Here is a 22,618-nt window from a genome sequence, read left to right as displayed (position 1 = left end):
AAGTTTGGAGTGCCTGTCTCTCCTGTTGATCTTCCTCTGAGTTGTGGATGCTCAGAGACCTGCGGGATGGGACAGTGCCTGTGTCCCTTGCGTGTCCCTGCCCTTGCCCCGTGTCCCTGCCTGCTCCCTCCTGCCCCAAGGCAGGGCTGGCTCCGAGTGCCTGCAGGAACCTTTCTGATTACCTGTGCTCTGCCTGGGCTTGCTGAAGAAAAAAAGGGATAATTAGAGGGTAACAAGTTAGAGGAGGCAAGCGAAGTTATAAATGTGAGTACTAAAGAAAAAAAAATCCCCTTCTAGATGTGGAAAAAGGCAAAGCACAGGAAGTAAAGGAGGGCTTGTTTTGTTTTAAATTTAAATGAGATTAAATATTGCCCCAGGGAGCCAAGACAGCGTGCAGAGTTGATGTGGAGGAGAGGAGGGATGGCTCTGGCTTCACCTGGGCAGTTGAGATTTTGCTGAACACCTTGGAGCTGACAGCAGCCTGCAGAGGGGCAGGCAAGCCCCAGCTGGCCGGGACAGGCTCCCGCCATGCAGAAAATGACTGTTCCTGGGTACCAGGACCGTGGCTTTCTGGATTTACACTTTGCAGGGTTACCACAAAGATTAAGAAAAGGGCAGTGCTGCTTCCTCTGAGACATGGGGGCTGCGCACCAAGATTTGCTGATGGTCTGTTGGCACAGCGCATCCATCGGTCAAAAAGTTTGTTCTTCTGTTATTGTGAAATTTGGGTTGTGCCTGCATCGGGGGATGCTGCTGCTCTCTCAGAGCCTCCTGTTGCAGTGTTTGGCTCCAAAATTGTTAATTGAAAAGGCAGTCCGGCGGGGACAACCCTCCTACAGTGTTACGGCTAGGACCTTCCAGCCCTCCGCCCTTATTATACTTTCGAACAACCTGCTGGTGTTCCTAGACAGAGCAAAGAAGTAGTTAAGGCAGAGGGGAAGCATTGAGAGCAGCCCCTCGACTCCACATCCCCCAGCTGGGCATGGGTGATGGCATTGGGGGTGTGTGGGACCGGGATTCGGTGGAGCGGGGTCCGTGGGATCGGGGCCCCGGGCTGGCCGGAGCAGCGCGGGTGCCGCTGGGGGCACCATTTTCTGTTTGTGTTCCTATTTCTGTGCTGGAAGAACAAACAGGGAAGTGGTTTTCTGCAGTCTCATTGCAGCTCACAAACAGAGCACAGAATTCCGCCGGTGTTGCTCAACTGTCACAGCGTCAGAGGTGACGGCACAGGGGGACCGAGCACGGCGCATCCCTTAAAGTGCGGATGGGCGCTGGGAAGAGGTGATGACCAAATACTTTTTTTGAAATCTACAACTTCTGCAGGTTTCTGTGCCTGTTCCCTGTGTGCACAGGCACGTATGGATTTCTCCAGTTCACTTGCTACAATCCAGAATGGTTCAGTCTTGCACACAGCCCCTGCACATGGTGCTGTGATGCCACCAGGAGCTCCACATCTCACGTGGACTTGATGTTTGCAGGGAGCTGGGAAACGTCAGCGGATTCCCCAGAGCACAGGGATCCTGGAGGGGTTCACAGAGAGCAAGGAGTTCATTGGAAGGAGTTGTTTGCTGGCTGGAAGGTTGCATCAGGCATTTTGGTTTCCTGTGGATGGGAGTGAGGACAGGAGCTCAGGATCTGGGCACACGCATTTCTGGGGGTGCTGAAGAGTGCTGCTGCCTTTGCTGCTCCCAGCTTACATGGGTTGGGCAAAATTGCATTTCCTAAAGCTCTTCTCCAGCCCTCCCCTGCTGCGAGGCAGGACGGGGCAGCCTGAAGCCATCATTTCAATTTTACCGCCAACCCTGTGGCTAATTTGCCCAAAGCCCTGGTGATTTACATTTGTTTAGGCTGATGGAGGGCCATCATCTTCCTTGCTTTAGCATGTATCTGCCTTTCTCAGCTTGAACAAAGGCAATGCTGAACATGTGTTAGTTTGCAAGCAATTCCGTTTTTGAGTTTCCAGGCATTAAGGCAGGACCATGTCTGTGGATTCGAGTTGCAGACACTTCAGGGGGATGTTCATTTGTTTATAAAAGAAACCCACATCTGTTTCTGTTTGAATTTTTAAAGCAAGCATACATAGAAAGCTTTCTCTTGGTTTCTGGCTCTGTAAAAGCTAGATTTTGGGCCAAGTTTGACCTAACAGTGACCTTTCCAAAGTATTACAAATTTTTTTGGTATTTGTTTATGACTTTAATAATGATGCCATGTGGGGAGTGGGTCAGTTAAAGGTGAAATTGGCTTCTAATGTAAACAAACGATTAATTTTGGAGCAGAGACAGTATTTTGTGGGACTTTAATTGCTTACTAGTACACCAACTGAATTGGTCCCAAGAGCTTGCTCTCTGCAAGGCTTGGCCCTGGAGTGCAAGGGATGTGGGCAATGGGTCCCCCCGCACTGGGTGCTGAAGGGGCGTCGGGAGGCAATAACTTGCCCACCCACCATCGGACTTTATAACCCTGTGCTCCAGGTGGGGAAATGGCCCAATTACCCTTCTCCTACAGTAAATTCCTTTGTTAAGTACCATGCAGGTTTACTACTGTTTGCCTGCTCAAAAAGATGAGTCCCTTGGAAAACAGCATCTTCTAAGCACTGCCTGGAAGTTAACCCTTTTCTGCAAGGGGTTGGTTGAATTCTGAGGTTTTTGCCCCAAATTTCACTCCCTTTAGGCCAGCAATACCTCATTGGCCATCGTGTGCCATCCTCTACCCAGGCGGTCGCTGCTTTTCAGAGCTGCTGTGTTCAGAGGTGTCAGTGCTTTGCTCAACCCAGAATTTCATTCAGAGCAATTGAAATGCAATTTGGTTCAGAGGATGCTGTCTTGGATCCTGCCAAACAGTGGCAAAATGAATTACTGAAGTAGGGCCACTGTTTAGCTGTAGTGTGAACCAGTTCTGTATGTGGATATAAATTCATACTGTTATATAGTGAGCACGTAAAAGTGCATTGTGTAGGTAGGAGTAGGACAGGAGCATGGTACAGGGACCAGGTTCGATTAAAGGGATGGTCAGTGGATCTTTTCACATTTAACAGACCTAAAACTAGTCCCAGCATCCCGACACCTGTGCTGTGCATGAATCATATACCTTTTTCCCTCCTTTGGAAGGAGAATGATGTCAGCAACACTGTCTTGCTGTAAAGGCAAAGATGGGAAACACTGGAAATCTCCCGGGCTATGGGTAGCATTCCTTTGCTTCAGCTCAGGTGTTTCTTTTCCCCATTGAATTTGGCTTATTTAATCTCTCTGACTAGGATCTCCAGAATCCATGAAAGCATAGCTTTGTGCTCCAAAGCCTATTTACCACTTCAAACCAGTAGGAACCAGTTCAAAAGGTTCCGGTAGAATTTCCACTAAAAGTAAATAAATTGCAGTTAGAGTTGTCTTGGACATCATATTCCCCAAGCAAATTCTAATGATTACTTGGAACAAAGCTGGTTTAATAACATCTGTTTCCCCTTGAATCATTGGGGGAAAGTGTTGATATTGCTGTATTCTTGAGGAACATTTTTAATCATGTTTTGACAGGGTGATGCCTTACCACAACACTGATAGTTAAAATGTTTATGATACTATGTAATATTATGCCTTATAATGGTGTGATAAAACAGAGAACATATATTATAAAATACAGGAATTGCAAGGAGTTTATATACTTCTGGGGAACTTTTCCTGTTGTTCAGGGGGAAATAGCATGGTCTAGTCTGTGCCCCTAGTACCTGCTGTGAGCGCACCACACAAAACCACTGGTTTATTATAATTCCTACTTAGTGTTTGTGGGAGCAGTGCTGTGTGTGCCGTGTAAACAACCCTGGATTCTTACAAAATATCTCTGAAAGTACTAGGAAGCTTTCCACAAGGTTAACGTTGTTTTCTGCTGCTGTATTTTAGCTCACAACCCGTTGGATGGTTGTCTGGTCCATGGGTAGCACTTTCCATCCAGAACTCCCAAAGCCCTGCACTGGGGACTGACCACACAGGCAGGCTCCTCCCCTTTTTCCTCCCCTTTTTCCTCCCCTTTTTCCTCCCCTTTTTCCTCCCCTTTTTCCTCCCCTTTTTCCTCCCCTTTTTCCTCCCCTTTTTCCTCCCCTTTTTCCTCCCCTTTTTCCTCCCCTTTTTCCTCCCCTTTTTCCTCCCCTTTTTCCTCCCCTTTTTCCTCCCCTTTTTCCTCCCCTTTTTCCTCCCCTTTTTCCTCCCCTTTTTCCTCCCCTTTTTCCTCCCCTTGTCCTGGTACAGGTACTTGACTTTCAGTTCAGAGTGCTTAATTTGTGAGGGGCAAGTTCAGGAGAATGTGCTGATTTCAAGCAGTTCTGTGGCATGTCCAAACTCACAAAGCAAATCAGCAGCCAAGCTTGAAACGGGTCTCCTGTCCTCCTAATCGATGCGGTGGTACCCACTGCTGTGGTTTTGTCTCTGAGAGGATGGAGAAGTCACAGCAGCTGTGCAGAAGCCTCTTGCTCAGCCCCTGTGAGCTGCGGTGCCGGTGAGGGGCTGTATGGCTGTGCCAGAGCGGGCAGAGCAGCTCTGGGTGATGGGAAGCGTGTCTTAAAGTCTTAAAAGAAGGAGAAACCACCTGAGTGGGAAGATGAGTCAGAGGGTAAAACCCTGTCTCGCTGTACACAAGGGTCCTGTTGAGCACCCCAGTGCTCGGACTTCCCCTGCAGACATACTGAGAGTCCGCAGAGTTTCCGTTCTTCCATCTGCGAGCTTCTCAGATTTGCAGCCCAGATGGTTGGTCCTGGCGTTTGTCCCATCCAGCAGTTCCGTGGTCCGTGATGGTGCATTCTCTGCCATGGGGCATCCTCCGACAGAGGGAAGGACATTTGGTTGTGCATCCTGCGCAGGCAAATTGAGTGATCAGAGTGTGCTGACTGTACCTTCTAGGAGCTGGGGAAGCTGGTAGAGAAACACTGACACCCTTCACGTTTTAAAAAAAGTGCTGCGAGGGTTGTTTTCTTCCTTTTTTTAAGCCCCTGTGTAGTTGCCTGTTGTGAGGCAGGTACTGGCTGGTGCTGGGACAACACGGTGTGCAGATATTCAGAGATAACAGTGATTTGGTGCTGAGAGGAGTTCCCTGGGCATTAAGTGTAATGTTCAATTTCTTTCGTTACAGATGGAAGAAAAACGACGCAAGTACTCGATCAGCAGTGATAACTCAGACACCACTGACAGTAAGACCTTTAATTCAAGGCTTTGAACGAGATAACTAAGCTGTTCACCTCCAGCAGGGAAAACGCTTGAATAATTACTTTGCAAAGAGTGGAGGAAGCTGCATTTACTGGGAAGTCTCCTCACAATGAATTGTGCACGGGGCTGGGTTTGTCAGAAGTGCAGCAGCAAGCTGATATCAATTTAAATGCCTGGTTGTGGCTCCTCTTAACTGGTGAGAGCATCTCCCTCGCCTTGTGTGAATGGAGAACTGCTGATTGCAAATCTGCTAAGGAAGCAAACACCCTTTGTAGACAAGTTGTCCTTTCTTGTGAGCTGCAGCCTGAGACCAGTTAACTCTTGACTGAGTTGTAGTGGGGGAAAGAGAAGTTTTTGCCAGAGTCAGGGTAAAACCAGAGCTGCCTTGTTCCCTTCTTGCAAGCTGGAGAGTGATGTGGGAAAGGGGTAAGGCTCAAGCCAGCAAAGCTTGCAAGCCCACGCTTGCTTTTCAACATCTACCTCACTTCATCATTCAGGAAAGCGCAGAAGCATGTGCTCAACAATAAACATGTGCAAATGTGCTGAAATTTGGCTATAAATAGAGCGCTTTCCTCTCCCACTTATTCCTGGGTTTCACCCACTGCAGACATGCCGCAGTGCCTTAGTGTTCGGTACCCTCCAGGCACTAGTCTAATCCCGCGTCTGGGATCTGGAGTTTCCTACTAGTTGCTCTTGATTTCTTACAAATGTCACAGTAATTTCATCTGGGCCGTGCTGGGAATTTACTGTCCACGCTTTACAGGATCTGGCTGCTGGATACCCGAGAACGAGAGGGGCTTTGCTAAAGACACTGAATTTCTGGGCTTTTTCTTAACAGGATGATGGGGAGATTACAAGGGGTTACGGAAAGGCTGATCTTGCTGGGTTTGGCTGCTGTTCCCACAGCTTTAGCCAAAAAAATTGTCAGTGTGAGTGGAGTTTGCACCACTGCTGCCAAGGGGAACCTGCTTTTTGGTGGATGGAGGGGACCCCTGTCCTGCTGGAGCCATGGAGGGGGGTCTGGGCTGTGCCTGTGGAAGGTGTTTCAAGCTCTGTCAACACTGCTTGCTTCTTGTAAAATAAAACATCTCTATCTCAGAAAGGGGTTTGTTTTGGCGGCCATTCTCCAAACTTCCCGTCCCCTCTTGCCCAGATGCTCAGAGGCTTTCCCAAGCTGAGCTGTGCTGCTGGCTGCTCTACCTTTTGGGGTAAGGCATCTTTAATCATGGTGTTAAACACTGTGGCCTTATCTCTGTTGGGCTTGGCTATTTATGCTGCAGGTGATACCTAAGCTGTTGACAAACGCTCTCCTGCAGGATAATTGTAAAATAAGCGATGACCTTTTTTTATGCCTGTACCAGGGAAGGGTGGTGGTGGCGTGTATCTAAGTCTACAGAGTTGCAACACCACGTTGTACGTTGAGAAGAGGGGGCAAGGTGGAAATTAGTGGCTCAGTCTCTCAGTAGAAATGGTGGATCTGCTACTGCAATGGTTTGAGCAGCTCAATGAGTAAAGCAACGTTTCCTGGTGTCTACAGCACAGGGACTTCTACAGTGGGTTTTGCCTATGCGGTCCTGTTATGTACTGAAATAATACAAAAAGCGCATTTACCTGGAGTCTGCTTCGATGACACGGAGCCTGATGCTGCAGTCAGGAAAGCAGCTGTTCTTTGGTAACAGCTCATGCCATCAGGTGTGGTCTTCATTTTATGGAGTACAAGGAAGTGGGTTAATCATGTAAAGAGTGCAAAGTGAACTAGTGCCTCTTCCACTGTAAGCAAAAAAAAGGCATGTGAGATGTATTTGGGATCATGTGGGACGCAACTGCCTGAGCTGGCGGAAGAGGGATGTTTCCCACTGTGCTGGTACTGCACTGGGGACAACCCCAGTCTCTCATGCAAACTCAGTCCCCAGCTCCGAACCCCTTCTGAAGTCCTTCATGTGTGGCTCCATCATGTTTGGCATTTGCTTATGTGCACAGTGTTATTTCCTCCTATTCAGCCATCCAAGGATAAAATCAGTGTTAAATAGGCTTGTCGGTAGTTCATCTGTTGGAGCCCCACATTTTTATATAGTGGAATATGGGGGGATTCTTCTATACAAAAGATCCAGCTGTCAACATTATTGTAAAAGGATTTCAATAATTAATTTATTATATATTATTGTTAAATACATATAGGTTTCATGGTTTTTTAAGTGATAGTAACACCTGTGGGTTGGAAATACAGATTAATAACATAATGGTCACAGCACATTTCAGGCTTCAACTGCGCTTGCCTTGTTCAGGTGGTAGCGGTGCTGATGATCCTGCTGCAGACGGGATGGTGAGAGCCCACTCATAATGCTCCCAGAGTAAAGGGTCCCAAACCCCAAAACAAATACTCTCTTACTACCAAAAAGTGTAACATGCAATCTTTCGATGTGTTCTGGTTCATGGTTGCCACTTGATGCTGAGCTGCACACAGGTGTGGGAGTTATTAGTCCTGACAGTGGCAGAGGAGTTATACCCAGTCCGGTCAGTATTTTTGACCATGGGGGCTGAAGCCCTCAAGCAGTTCAGATACTTGTCTTTAAGCAGCCTTGTTAGAAAATTTTGATCTTATCTCCTTAATTCCTGATTCCAGCAATGGGCCTTGGCTCATTCCCTCCTAGAAGGTGTTCTTCCTCATGATTTTGGGTTTCTCATTTCTGATGTCTGCATTTGAAAACAGTGTTTGTAAATTTCAGCGACCTCTGTATCTATAGCAGCAGGAAAGTGACATTCACCTGTTTTGTTGAGGTACCCTCGGATTTGCACAAATATAAAGGTCTTGTCACCTCTTAACATTGACCCAAAGTGTTGGTTGAGGCTGTAGTAATGGCAGTGGGGCTGGTGACAGATATGGAAAAAGCTTTGTCTCTTTCTCAGGTAACCTGTCTCTGTTACTTTGTTGCAGGTCACACCACCTCTGCTTCCAGATGCTCCAAAATTCCAAACACCAAATCCACCTGGTCACGGCAGAAGGAGAAGAAACCCTCTGAGGTATGTGGGCTTTTGCCAAAGGAGAGTTTTGCCCCGGGGCCATGCCTGCCCAGGCGTGGTGGCAGACAGCGTGCCCACGAATGTGGGTGGTGGGTGCCAGGACAGGGCATCTTCTGGGAAGCCGGAGCCCACAGTGCAGAACCCCAGCTCTGCGGGGGAGCAGCAGGAGGAGGTACCCAGCGGGCATCTGGAACGAAGGGTGAGGGAGGGGGGTCCTTGTGCCCACTGCATCCCTGTTGATGCAAGTGGGAGGAGGTTGAGAGGGAGATTGGACAGTATTGTGATGGCTGTGTGCTGAGGTCCCCTGTTTGGGTGCCCACCTGGGTGCTCTTTCATTAATGGCACAGGTCGTAGCACTGGTGGGTGCTCGGTGGTGTGGAGGCTCGTCAGAGGTGCAAAGAGCTGTGAAATGAAAGACAGTGCAACTGGGTTGGAGATCATGTTGTGTTGGCTTCCTCCGGTCACGGGTCTCGAGGGCATTAAGCCGAGGCTGTTGGGATCTGACCTTGCTGCAGGGTTTTCCCTCACTCCTCGCTGGCCTGGGCAGTGCTGCCCACCCTGAGGACATCACCCAGGTCCCCTTTGTCAGCTCTGCGGTGCAGGGTCTGGGACGGGGTCAGGAGGAGCTGCATTCCCCGAGGACCGTGCCGTGATGATGCTGTGCCCTGTTTTCCCTTGCATGCCTCGGATACATTTCCACTAGACATGGAAACTATACTCGGCATGAGCTGCTGTTGTAGCAACTGCCATGTTTAGCCCTGATCCTCTTCGTTTCAAGAGCAACCTGAGCAAAGCCAGAGGAACATTGTTCTCACATTCCCTTTCCTCTGGACTGGGGTCTGGAGTCAAACAGAGCTAAGTTTAGCAGCAGGTGAAGCTGGCCTGGCTAATGCTGGCTTCAGGCTGTAAATTCCTCCCCAAGCCCTCACGTTACGCCTCTCTGGAGGCCGTGGCCCGATAAGCATGAACCTCTCTAACGTCCTGTTCTGCCTTTGCATCAAGCTGAGTGGAGATTTTGAGGTTTTTGTGTGGTCGCTGCCTGAATTACAACTGCACTTAGTTCTTATTGCTGTGACAGATTTACGTTGATATATCTAATGCGTTGGCAGTGGACAGAGATTTAGAAAGTCCGAGTTGCTTGTGTCTTGGGTAAAGAGCGGGGCTGAAAAGCTGTAATTACCAGCTGAGGTAATTGGAAACACTCCAGAGAGCGAAGAACCAGGGGTACAGATGTCACTGGCTGCTGACAAGGCTGTCGGAAAGTTGCACATTAGCGCTGGTAATGTCATTTTTTGATTATAGATGTGTCTCTTGAAATGCGTGAGGGGCTATATTTTGTGACCTGAGTCCCCTGCTGAAAAGGTGAAGTATTTAGAGCATCTCCTCTTCCTGGGGCACTGTTACCTCCTGGTCCAGAATATCTGCCCATCCCTGTGCCTGTTGAGTCCATAAAGGCACCAGATTAGCTGTGTAGGTGCTGTCAGGAGTGGAGATGCCCAGCGTTAGACCTGGTTACATGTCTGAGGATGTGACTCCTGTCACCAGCAGTGTCACACATGCCACCCTGCTGCTACCTAGTAAAATCCTCCTCCAAAGAGTCTGTGCTGGGAAATCTCTTTCTACATCACTGCTACAGACGCTCATTTGTCTTTAACATTAATTAGCTTTATCAGCCAGCTAGGAGTTTACCTGACTGCTAATGTAAGTCAGAGCCAAGACTCCAAGTGAAAATGCTTCTGCACTTTGTGAAGGATGTGCAGACCCAGATGCAGGTTTTGCTGCTCTACAACAGCTGGAGTGAAAATTGGATGTTAGTCCATGGGACCTGGGAAGATGTCAGATGTGGGACTGTGGAGACCAGGTTCATCCCTTCTGCTTCATGCTCCATTATGCCCAGAGGGTGGTTCTCAGTGCAGTGTAGCTCTGGAACAAATAAAGCAGAGTAAAAGCTTAATAATGCCTGGGTTAGCAACAGTTGGGACAGAAGGTGAACTCTGATGGCATACCCAAACTGAAACTCCCGGGGAATTTGGGGAGGCGATGTGTAAGTACCAAAGTTGGAGTTTGGCCAGGTTGCTCAAGCTGACAAACTGTCTTTTACAAAAGCGTGGTGGGAACCTGAGCAGATGGGACTGGTCCAGATCTCAGCTTTACTCCCCTGATCCCACGGCAGCAGGGGTCCAGGTCTGCTTGAATCCAGGTACAAACGGGTCAGGAGAGTGTGACCTGTCCCTAGGGTTGAACACAGGTCCAAGACCCATAGCAGTGCACGGTAATGGTTTGGAGCTCACTCTGGTGAGTACTAGTTTGTGGATTTCCTCTGTGACAGAATCTTCCAAACTTTTCCATAAGTGACCCAACTTCTGCCCTTACTGGGAGCATGTGTGAACCCGTCTGGGTCCATGTGTGGGATCCGCTGTTTGCCATCTGTGAAATGCTGCAGGGTTTGGGATGTCCCGGGGGATTTCTCGCCGGAGCCGTGGAGGATTTCAGGCGCGGACCAGGATGGACATCGTGTCCCGCTGGAGCAAGTGCTGAGGAGCGTAAAACATAAACCACTCCACTGTCAAACCCATTTCACGTGAAATACCGAAGTACCTTCCTCTTTGCAGTACCTTTCCATCTCATTGAGGATGGAAACCACGGGAGGGTGACATTGAGACTGTGATGGATGTTATTATCAAGGTTTTAACCCCGCCCCGGGCCATCTGCCCCAGACATTTTGGGGCTGAAGAAGCGTTTTCAAACAGTAACTTGCCTTCCAGGTTTACACACTCCTGTAGCTTTGTCAAGAGCAGAGCTGCCATCCAGGTGCAGAGGGTCCGCGCACAGCCTCAGCAGTGGTGATGCTGGGGGAGCAGCAGGGGTGTCTGTGTGCATGGGAAAGCACTGAGCTCTCCTGCTCCTCTCAAAGTCATGTCCACGTTTCCTACCCAGCTGCTGTCTGCATTCCCTCTGACAAGCCGAGCAGGAGATAAAAAAAATCAAAAGCAGTAGTGTTACATAGTTATTAGCCAGGTCAGGGGGTGATGTTTATTATGAAAGACTCTGTGAGAAGGGATTAACTCTACACATTAAAAACCACCCGATACAAGGCATCTGGAAAAACAAGCTTCTTAACTTGGAAAAGTACTGAGCTGTTTGTAAACATCCGTGAAGGGGGCCATTGCTAGGGAGGGTGATTATATTTATCTGTGCCTGTCACGGGGCTCTGCCCGGGCTCTTTCCTGATGTATCCCAGGCACCACAGCTCCGTCCCAGCCGTCTCCCTTGCAGAGGTGACAGTTGTCCTCCCCTACCCCATGCCTGGGCAGCAGAGACCTGGGGGCGATGTCAGCGGTGGTATGGGCACAGCTCTCCTCCCCTTGCCCATAGGATGGACACGGGCAGCTGCCAACAGCTTCTTGTGTGCACAGTGATAGCAGTCCCCCAATCTGGTCATTTTAATTAATCTTGTTAGAGCCCGTTTGTCACTGAACCTGGCCTCAAACAGAGCATGGTGGCCAGTACCCATATCCGAAGCCCTGCGAGGAGATGCTGGTTGTGCTCCATGCCCCTGGAGCTGGAGAGAGGGGGTTGCTTGCTTGGGTGCTCCCTGTACTGGATGCAGAATCTGCAGCGGGGAGTAAGATGTGCCTGAAGTTCGGATTTCTGCTGCTTTTCATGGCACATTAGCGGAATCCTGCCCCTGGCTGTAGGGCTGCTGGGGATGTGAGCAAAAGCCTTGCTGGTTAGACTGCAGTCATCAAGCCCTCTCTTCTGTTTCTGACAGGGAACAGTTGTCAGCGTCTAAGGAGAAAATATAAGAACAAGGCAAGTGTGTAATGATGCCAGTTCTATGCGCCAGCTCCCAGCCATCAGTGGCCTGGGGACTTCCTGAGTCACTGCCTTAGCCCATGTGTTAGTCATGAGCTCCTGAACTATTTAGGATCCAAAGCACTACCTTGCAATGAGTTGCACTGCTAGAATATATTTTTTTGGGGTAAAAGAAAGCCCCTGCTTTTTTGTGCAAACCACCTGCCTGAAAACCCCCAGCTGTCCCATTTCGAAGCTGAAGAGCCCTGCACAGTCTCATCTCTGCTCATCTCCCCAGACATCCTTACCGCCCTTCTCCCTTGGTCCGGACCTTGCGGAGCTGAGGGACCACAGCTGCAGGCAGGGTTCAAGATGAAGGGGAAACCACAACTTTATACAATTTACTTTATTTTCTGCTTGCCTTGTTTAGATGTTACTTCCGTGTTTTGAAAGATGACTTTGTCTCATTACAAGGATTTAACCCTTTTAACAAACATCCTTGTTGCTTCTCTTCTAAAAAGTAATTCTTAGTGCATTGCATCTCATTTTTTTTCCCCTGTGAGAGATATATAATGGCTCAGTGCAATGTGAACGTAGTCCTTGGGCTCTCCATGCTTGAAGAAGGGCTTTTATGAGTATGGCCAAGCAAGACTGGACATGCTTTTACTGGGCTGGATGAGGAGGAAAATCTGTCTCTGTTGAAAGGTTTGACTGCAGCAGCTTTGTCACTTTTCCCAAGCCGGCCTGGGGATAACAGATAATTGCCATTGTCTCCCGAATGCTGAGAAGGGCCAGACAAAAATGCTTCTTGTTCCTATTTTAAATTCTGTTGTTCATTGAATCTTCAACATTCAGCATTTTGAGAGGAAACAAGACTAGATGAAGAGATAGCAGGCTGGCTCCCAAATGAACATGAGAGTAAGTATTTTTTTCCCCACAGGCAGATAATATCGCTACCGACAAGCACGCACCAGGCATTGCCGTGTTTCAGAGCCTTGCTACCGGGTATTGCAGCTCGTCTCATTTTGCAAAGGGCTGGAAAAATGTGATATAATGGCAGGGAAATAGGGCTGAGGGGGGGCAGAGGGAAGTGGGACTGGGCAGCCAAGGGCTGCACCCACAGAGGTGCCGACTCAAGCTGATACGAAGACAGTTTGTACAACCAAAAACTATTCCCATGGCTCCCATTGTTCCCCATTGTTTTCTCTTTCTCTCAAAATCCTTGTGACTCATGAGCTAAAACAAACAATTTTATGCTTGAGAGAGTGAAGGGCTAATAGTGCTGGCTGGAAACGAGGAGGGAGCATCCCCCCAGTCCTGCTGTGGATGGAGAGAGGGGGCTATGGCTGGGGGGTTATGCGGGACACAACTGCCAGGACTGCAGCTGGGGGGAGAAAGAGAATGTTGAACCAAAACCTAAAGAAAAACTGTTATTTTGGTGTCAAGAAGCACTCCCATGTCCTCTGTGAAGTGACCTGCTGCTGCCCGTCCTTCAAAGCAGTGCTCGGAGAGCTCGTCTGTGTGAGGTCCCGCATCGCAGCTGTGGATGCGAGGATGTCAGGGCAGGATTGCGGATTCGTTGGGTTACAGGAGGGAACAGATTCAAATCTGAGTTTTCGGGTGCGGGCTGTGGCTGGTCCCACCTCTCCTGCCTGCCCTCTTCTTAGCAACTATGTTACACTTCAGAGCATGTACTTGGGTTGTGAACGATAGGCTTCATTTCTCTTATCGAACCAGTTGTTTGCATTGTGCAGTGCTTGGAAAGGTTTATTTTTGCTAAAACTTTAAGGATATGAACTTGTATAAACAACATCTGTAATCCATCCCAGTGCTGGGAGCAGGGGTGTCTCGTGTCCCTCTGCCCCAAGAGCCAGATCTGAAAGCCCCAAGGTCACCTGGGTGCAGATGCAGGGGAAGATGTATAACACAATTCCCGCTGGCTCAGAGAACCTTGTGTGCAGGGGGCTGGTTGCATTTGGCTGAGCTGCCTGGTCCCTTCGGAGCCGATTTTCACCCAGGAGGGTTTGCAGCAGGCGGCTGGAGCCAGCACCCCAACCACACACCTGTGTCGGGGGTGCCGAGGCTGTGCTGCCTCGGCAGCCGCGATCCGGATCCTGCACACCAGTCCCCGGGCTGGCTGCGGTTTTAAAAACTAATTAAAACCAGCGCTAGACGAATTTCTTCTCATTTTGATTTGAAGCCCAAAACAGATACCGTATTTTGGCTCTCACCCAGCAGCTGGTTTCATACGAGTGGAAAGTTGTTACCGTGGGATATGAATTCGATGTTTTTGGGTTGGTATTTGGGGCTAAGGGGGTAATTGGCAGGCACAGACCTACAGTGCAGCCACTTGAAAAGCTGAGTCCTTGGCAGAGCATGTAAAGTGGTAGTTGAATGGCGGTGAGATTGCTGGGCCACTTTATTAGAGGAGTTTGTGAGTGAGTCAAAGAACCTGGAAATCGATAAGAGGATTGCACAGAAAGGTGGTGGAGAGGCTTGGAGAGGGGCTGGTTGGCCATGGAGGAGGTGGAGAGGGAGGAGGAATGCTGCTGCAAGGCATCCTTTGCTAACGGTTCCTTACGGGTGCCTATCACAGCAAGGCACAATGTGCCACAGCATCTCCTCCCATGGGGAGCCGTTTCTATCTAAGGTTGCCTGAACATTGATGCTGGTCCATGCAAGAGCTCCTGGGGGTGCCCAGCAGCCATCTCAGGGTGCGAGTCTGGCAGGTGAAGCAGGAGATCCTCTGTGAGGTGGGATGCCCCGTGTACAAGGTGCTTGTGCTTCACAGGGGAGCTGACTCCAAGCCCTGCCTTTTAGGTCCGTTCCATAACCCCAGGAGCATCCTTCCCATGCTGGAGTGGAGTGAAGCCTTAGGATGTGAAAATCAGAAGATGTGTTATGTTTTGTTTGTGGAATTTTAATTTTTTTTTTTTTTTAGAGAGTAAATCTATACAGCCTTTGCTTCACAACAGAAAATTACAGGTAAAAAATATTGATGTATCATTGGGGGATGCAATGGCTTTGGTGTGCCTCCCTCCTGCAGCTCCTGGGGGAGCGCTGGGCACCTCCTTTCTCTTTGCCTTTTCCTCACCCTGCCCTGACATGAAACATTATTTTTTTGCTCACCCGTGTGGCTTCGGGATCAACAGGGACTGAGACACAGCTTTTGTCCTTGTGCCTTTCTTCTGCCCGAGGCTGCATGAGCACGTCGACACTGACTCCTGGTCCCTCTCTCTTGGAAATACAAAGGGAAAAATATCTCAGGATTTTGCAATTTTGTGTCCTCATTCCCCATCTTTAAAGCTGATGCTAGCAAAGGGTGAGGCTGTCCCCTGGGCATCGGTGCAATGCATCTCTGAGCATCGCTGAAACCTGCCTGAGGTTCCCGAGCAAGCAGAGGTAATAAAGTGAACGTCTTCGTTTGGTCTTCTCCATGGCCAGCAGATCGATAGGCAATAAGCTGGATCCCGCTGCCGGGCTGGAAGGGAAGGATGGAGCCAGGCCAGGGCTGCAGGGGGAGCGGGGAGGGATGCAGCCTGGCCTGGGAGACAATTTGTCAGCTCCTGTGGCCCGGGAGAAACAGTAAACACTCCTATTGAGGGAAAATTGCTTGTTTTCTGGTACCCAACTTTCTCTTCACCACCAGGTCCTTGGTTCATCAGTGCCCAATTTATCCTTTATTTGGTTTTCATAAATAATTCAGAAGAGTTTGAGTAGAATAATGAGTCTTTTCCCAACCCTAATCCCAGACAATTCAAAACAAAAAGACATTTAGATTACAATTTGAGCGTATTAGCTGTTGGGAGATATCCAGACAACTGATCTGCTTTCCTTTACAATTTCTGTGCCGTTCTGTCATTTCTAAAGTGTTCTGCTTTGATAGTTAATAATTTGAGCATTTCCAGTTCTTCATGAAAAGACAGAGGCATTGCTGTGATAAAGTGCGGGTGTGCATGCTGCCTTTGGATGGGCAAGCTTATCTGTTTTCCAAGAAGGACTAAATAAATGAAGTAGTGAGATTGCAAATCCAGCCTGCGATGTGCCTTATCATCTTCAGGGAAATAGATACAATCGTGCTTATTTGGCTTAAAATTAAAACTAAGCTCCTATGCCAATGTGAGCTGAAAAGCCAGAAGGGATGAATTTGGGGAAGGCTTAATGCAGAAAAAACACGAGCCTGGGATCCACACCATGCAGAGGGGAGAAATTACACTGAAGGCTGATCCCCTTGCTGCATTTTCCAATGCAGAAGCTGCGAGGTACCTGTGGCAGTTTGCCGGAGGGTTTTCCATCTGCTGAGGATGTTGTGAAGCGTTAGTGAGGCTGGTCCTGCTTGTTCAGAGCAGTGTTGAGCACTGGGGGATGCACGGCCTGTGGGATGCTGGACTGCAGAAGTCACAACCCCAGCAAACAGCAGAAAGCACTAAAGAAATTACCTAAGTAATAGCTGTAAGCAAAGCAAAATGTCTTTAGTGTGTGACACGAGGATCGGATGGAACTGTTTTATTTCCTGCCTGTGGATCGCAGCTCTTGGGGGTACCAGGGCTCCTCAACATCGCTGCTGGCTCCTCCCTGGGCTGGTTGCACAACCAGTGTGGGCTCCTCTGTCTCCCTCTTCATCAGTAGGAGGAAGGTGATGGGCCAGGCATTGACACAAATCTACCCTGGCTGTCGTTGGGAGGCTATTGAGTTGGCAGAGCGGGAGGTGGAGAGCACTTAAATGTCAGCAGGGTCCAGCTTGAGGAGCTTTGAAAACCTGTTGGGTGCCCAACACCTTTAGAAGCCATTCCTATCTGGTTTTGCGCACAAATCCTGAGGGGAAGTGTCTCTAAAACGGTATTGTCTATAACAGTTTTGCAAATGGAGCGGTGTAGAAGGACTGTGACACTCCTGCCTCAGTGCTGGTGACCAAAGCAGGGAGGTGGCACCAGTCCCAGCTGCCACCCATGACCACACGTGGTCCAGGCACCGGGAGCATCGTGTCCAGCAAAGCAGAGCAGTCCGACGTGGGGAGGCCTGCTCGGGTTGGTGTTGTCCTCATGCACCGAAACTGGGTAACGGAGATGCCTTTTGCCTATGTTGTGACCCTGGCAATGCAAGGGTGTCAAGAACAGGATGTATTTGTACACCGTATCTTAGAAAATGAGCTACAGCGAGGTTATTTTTATACACAGACACGCGGTACTGGAAGTACTATGACATCTCACATATCCCTTCTCATGTTCAATTATTATTTATCTTTTCTAAATTTCTCATACTGCCAACACAGTAAAAGGTTACTGTGGCATTCCTAACTGCATTTGTAGCACATGGAGAATTAAAGGAACCTGATCTTTCTCAAACTGAGCCTAAATCTGACTGTAATATGTAGGCTGTTAATTATGTTTATTGAAGAATGTGCTGAGGCTGTGTCTGGCCGACTCAAATCAAGTCTATATAGATGTAGTCAAAAACGTCTCCAAGCAGATGCATTGAGAGGAAGGTACCAGCACAATTCAGAGAGGTCCCAACATGGAAAAGGTTGTTTATGTATTGTATTTAACTCTAATTGGGTTAGCAGCTGAGACTCTGAGGATTAAACAAACTGACCTAAATACTGGTCTCAGTGATCTTAGTTAATGTCTAGTTTCCTGCTTCTCAGCCGATTTGGTTTTCCAGATACTCTCCAAAACATGTTATCTTTGTATCAAAAGTCTAAAACCATATTGTATCATTTATTGTGGTTCTGACAAAGCAATACTCATTTGGAGAGTAAACTCTGCAAACAGATTAATCAGCATCTGAAGAGAACACCTGGTCCATCCCGGTAATGCAGAGGTAATGCAGGAGTATCAGGGATGGAGTGGATAGAGCTCGATGGTGTCCAGGGATGATTGCTGGCACCGTTGGTTATTATTTCGTGTAACAGCAGATGGTAGAGAGGAGAAATCATCCATTTTCATTTACAATTTATTTTTATGCTGCAAGAGGCAGGATTGCTCGAGTCATTGCTGTCAGGCAATCCTCTGGAAGGAAAACCTTACCATGAGGGATTTTTTTTGGAAAGAGTTTTTTATTGTAGTATATTGGAGAAAGACTCTGCGGGGCCAGACATGAGATGGAGAATGAGCCCATCCAGTGTCCGTGGGGCTGGAGGATTTTTATAGAGGAGAGATCAAGTGTCCATCTCAGAGGAGGTTTATTGGGTCAGTAAAAATCTCTGTTATTTGGCTGTGGATGTTTTGGAGGCACCCCTAGATCACCTTTTAGTCAGATATTTTCCAGCTCTGGCATAACCCAGCTAGGCTTTATTTTTCCTTTTGCTCCTTGGTGTGCGATCACTACTGGAGGAGTCGAGGCCCCATGAAGAACCTTTAGCTTTTGGCTGTCCCAGTCAGGGCAGTGAGGTGACACAATGGGGACATGAGGGTGCTTGGGGCAGTGAGGTGGCTCCGAGTTTCGTTCATGGCAGGAATGTCATTTCCCCCAGTAAGGCGGGACATGAAGAAGCCCAGTTGCTGCACATCCCTTGGTGTTTGGGGTTGACATTCATGTGGCTATGTTGAAAACACCGACCCCCTGAGAGAAAGCAGCCTGTTGTTTCTTTAGTTTAATACTAATTTTTGTTTTGGCCAAACTTGCACCCTGCAGCTGGATTCCACATCTGCCTGGGCTGGGGGATCCAGGAGGGGGTGACAGCTGTGGGGCTCGGGCTCTTGGCACTGCCTGGCCTGCAGCACATTGTTCTCCCCAAATCCTGCCCAAACCTCACTCAGGAGGTGACATAAAGTGACACCTCAAAGCCACACCCTTGGGGATGAGAGGACCCACCGCGCAGTCCCTTGGGGACCGATTCCCCAGGACACCCTCCCCATGCACCCAGCCTCTGCCAGACCCATTCACCCTGTTGCATGTTTGTTTTTCCCGGTGCAGGTTTTCCGTACAGATCTGATAACAGCCATGAAGATCCCCGACTCCTTCCAGCTGAGTCCTGACGAATACTACGTCCTGGCTGATCCCTGGAGGCAGGAGTGGGAAAAGGGCGTCCAGGTGCCGGCGAGTGCTGAGGCCATCCCTGAGCCCGTGGTCAGGTAAGCGAGTGAGCTCCCCGCTGTGGGGTCACCTCAGCCTCGGTGGGGTGCAAAGCATCTCCGAGAACATGTAAAAGGGATGCAGGGGATCCTGGGCTTGCATAGGGATGGATGGACGGGACCTCCTGCTGCACCCTGCCATGGGCAGCTTCTTTTTGAAAGTCCCTCATGTACGTGCCCAGCTTTTCTCGAGCAGCAGCAAGGAGCCATGCCAGGCAGGCCAGGGAATTTTTAAAAGAACTGATAAAATCAAAGGGATGGTAAAAAAAAATACCAACAGGAGCCCACCCAGAATGTCAGCCTCTGCCTGGCTGGTTGATGCATCTTCATGTAGAGAGGTGTGGCTGTAGTGCTGGTATTTCACAGCAGGGGAGCGGGAATTGGTTCTTAAAAACTTCCTTCTTTACGATGTGAGCTATTTGTGCGTATTGGAAACGTGATGGGCATGCCGAGATTCAGGGCTTGGGAAAAGGAGCCCAAGGAATAGACAGCGATCTCCTGAACCTTGTAGAGGCGACGTCTATCGGCCCAGATCGGTGTCTCATTAGCTATTTTAAAATAGGGAACTGAGTTTTAAAATAGACACTTAAACAGCTGCTCGGGCAGAAAAATGTGGGGGAGCTGCTACACGTTCGTTGTGCGTGGGGAATTATCCCAGGGCAATGGGGGAAAGGCTGGTGCTGCCAGTGGGGAGAACCAGGGGGGATCAGGAAGGGATCCCAAAGCTTGCAGGGTTGGACCCCAAAACTCTTAGGGTGGGACCTTGAAACTCACAGGATTTGTAGGAATTTTGCAGCTCTCACACTGCTTGATCCGTGGTGTGCAGCCCTGGGTGTGCACCCCATGCTTGAGAAAGCATCATGCTGGTGCGATGCTGGGGCTGCGCCTGGGAGTGGGGCGGCTGCAGGAGGGTGCTGTGTGCTGGGGGATTTGGGCAGGGTGCGGGGGCCAGCGGAGGCTCCGCTTGTCCCACAGCAAGAGCAGCTGCTGCTGCAGCTGCCGACCCCGCTTCTGAAGTAAACTTTTGTGTACGCTCCCCTTCCTCCCCTGGGGAAAGCAGAGAAAGAAATGAAACTTTAATGAGTCTTAACATATCAAAAGGGAAGTTGTAAAGGGGGCTGTTGAGTTGATTTAATCCTTGGGAAAAAAAAAAAAAAGGAAAAAACAAACCCAAAACAAAAAAAAGAAGAGAGGGGAAATAAAAAACTGTGTGTGGAATATCTTTTTTTAGTTGTCTTTGATAGCTGACCGCAGTCTGGACTTGCGAGCGCTCTGCTCCCCAGCTGAGCGCTTCTGCTCCTGCTATTTCCAGCCAAGAAGCGATAGCTGGGCACTGCCTGGGCTGGCGGTGCCCGTGTACCGCTGCTTCCCAGCCGTCCCTTGGGTGGGGGTTTGCATCCCACACCTCTGAGCCAGGGGTGCTGGGGCGCAGGGCAGCTCTCTGCAGACCCCTCTGCTGTTCTCCAAGCCTTTGTTTTTTGGGGGGACCTCGGGGCAGCTCTGCTGGTGCTGCATGTTCTTGTGCAGGGATGCTGCTAAAGCCTGGTGTAGGTCATCCCACCCATGTCCACATCCCACCCTGGTCCCCACTCACAGCCCTGCTCCAACACCAGCCTCTCGCAGTGTCTTTCACGGTGTTCAGGCTGCTGTCTCATGCCTCCTCTGAGTCCTCTCTCCTCTAGATTAAACGGATGCATTCATCTTGAGCTTCCATCAACGGTCATGTTTTCTGGAGTTGTGAACGTTTTTGTTGCCATCTTCCAGGCTTCGCTCACATCGCTGTGGGGATGTGCCTGTGTGCGTGGCAGTGACCTGCGGCCTTTGGGGGAATCATCAGACACGCCACCACAGCCTGGTGCTGCCCACTCACCTTGAGCTTGGAATTCACTCCAACCATCAGATCCTTTCTGAAAAATGTCCTAATTCTTGGGATTATTTTTTCTCTTCTGATTATTCTCAAGCTCAATGCTATTCCATATTCCTTGATGAATTGCCTCTTGTAGTATTTCCAGCTCTTTCTTCAATTCCTCCACACCATTTTGTTTTCAAGCTTTGCTCTCCAAAGAGTTCATGGCTTCCCCTTTATTGGAGTGAAACTCAGCAGATTGAGTGGGTGCACCCATGTCTGTGCGAGGAAGCCTGGTCCCACAGAGGTCTCGGCACAGCCCACAGACACGGGCAAGCATCTCCTGATAGGCAGCATTGAAGCCTTGCCAAGCTGAGATGGGTCCCATCTGCTCCTTTCCTATCCACCCACCGCAGAGGTCCCAACCCATGCCGGGTTGTTTTCCGTGTGCATTCATTTAGATTGCTTATTTATGTGTTTCAGTGGTTTCCCCCAAGTTTCCTTTTTAAAGACAGATAATGTGTATCTTCTTCTGGTCTTCTGCAATCTGACCTGTTCTCCGTGACCTCCCAAAGTTACTTGTTGGTGGCTCCATCACTCTCAGCTAATCCCAGGTGGATTTTTGCAGCCCCTCCTGGTTACGATGTGCCCTGTTCATCCCAGACTGTTCCTCCCGGGCTGCTGCGGGATGGTGCTGCTTACCCACAGCCTGAGCTTCCTCAGAGGTTTTTCCTCTCTTGTTGCTCTGTCTGTCCAGCATTGTGTCTTATCTGCCTGAACCATCTCTCTTTGCTGAGCATGGCCTGAAGGGCTTTGTCCACAGACTGAAGCCTGTTCGGGATGTTTTGCCTCTGCTGGTGCGATCTGAGTGGAATGAAGAGCTCTTCTTACAGCAGTGTTAATGGTTGCACCCGGTTTGTGGCCATGATGCACATCCCAGGGGGACAAGCAGTGACACTGCCAGATTTCTTTTTCAATCAGGACAACATCTCTCCACATGCACACCAGAAGGCACAGCAGAGATGGGTGTGCTCCTCCTGAGCAGTTCTCCCTCCCACAGCATCCGTGCCCTCGATGTTTTCCCATTTGGATCAATGATGGGAGAGCAGGGGATGGAGAGAGCAGCACTCGGGCTGCCAAGGACAGATGGAGACTTCAGTCCCTCTCCGATTTCCAGTGTCAGACAGCTCCCTCTTGCAGCTTGCCCTCCTTTGGAGAGATGTCAAGTATTGTATCGGAAGAGATAGCTATATTTCATCTGCCTAAAGAGTGCAGCCTTAAAAGGCCTGACAGCTCCATTTACCTCCCTAGTTTAACTGCTTTAATTGCCCCTACCTCCATCCCAGCAGCAGTGAGCAGGTTCCTCGCTGGTCCCACCTGAGCCGCTGCTTCCACTGCCCCATGGGCTCTGCACCCCTTTTCCCCTTTCTTTCCAAGCTTTCCTTCTTCCACCACTCAAAAAATTTCATATAAACCCAACAGATCCTCCATGTGTCGGACATGGGCAATCCAAATTCTTTGCTGAAAAAAATCCCAGCACGTATTTTTTCCTAGACTGGGAATTTTCCTAGACTGGGAAAAAGACTCGCTTTTCCTTGCTGCAGCTTTCCCTCGCTGTCAGGGCAGCATTTTGCTTTTCCCCGCTGTCTCAAAGGTGTAATGCAGGGTTGTGACAGTGTCCTGCTGTTAAGGTTGCA

The 22,618-nt window shown here is 49.3% G+C and overlaps 1 protein-coding gene across 4 annotated transcripts in view; it reads left to right on the top strand.

Moving 5' to 3' along the window:
• Positions 1-22,618, top strand: part of JADE2 (jade family PHD finger 2) — a 78,769-nt gene that overhangs the window by 2,548 nt on the left and 53,603 nt on the right. For 3 of the 4 annotated variants that reach the window (XM_071814751.1, XM_065848905.2, XM_065848904.2), the window contains exons 2-4: positions 5,113-5,170; positions 8,122-8,207; positions 18,918-19,075. In XM_071814751.1, the coding sequence (XP_071670852.1) occupies positions 5,113-5,170; positions 8,122-8,207; positions 18,918-19,075 (302 nt within the window). The remainder of the gene's footprint in view (positions 1-5,112; positions 5,171-8,121; positions 8,208-18,917; positions 19,076-22,618) is intronic. The other variant, XM_071814752.1, reaches the window with a different exon arrangement.

The sequence above is a fragment of the Patagioenas fasciata genome, chromosome 14 (assembly GCF_037038585.1).
Source record: "Patagioenas fasciata isolate bPatFas1 chromosome 14, bPatFas1.hap1, whole genome shotgun sequence".
NCBI classification, from domain to species: Eukaryota; Metazoa; Chordata; class Aves; order Columbiformes; family Columbidae; genus Patagioenas; species Patagioenas fasciata.
The sequence above is the reverse complement of the archived record's forward strand: the minus strand, read 5'-3'. Positions and strand labels throughout refer to the sequence as shown.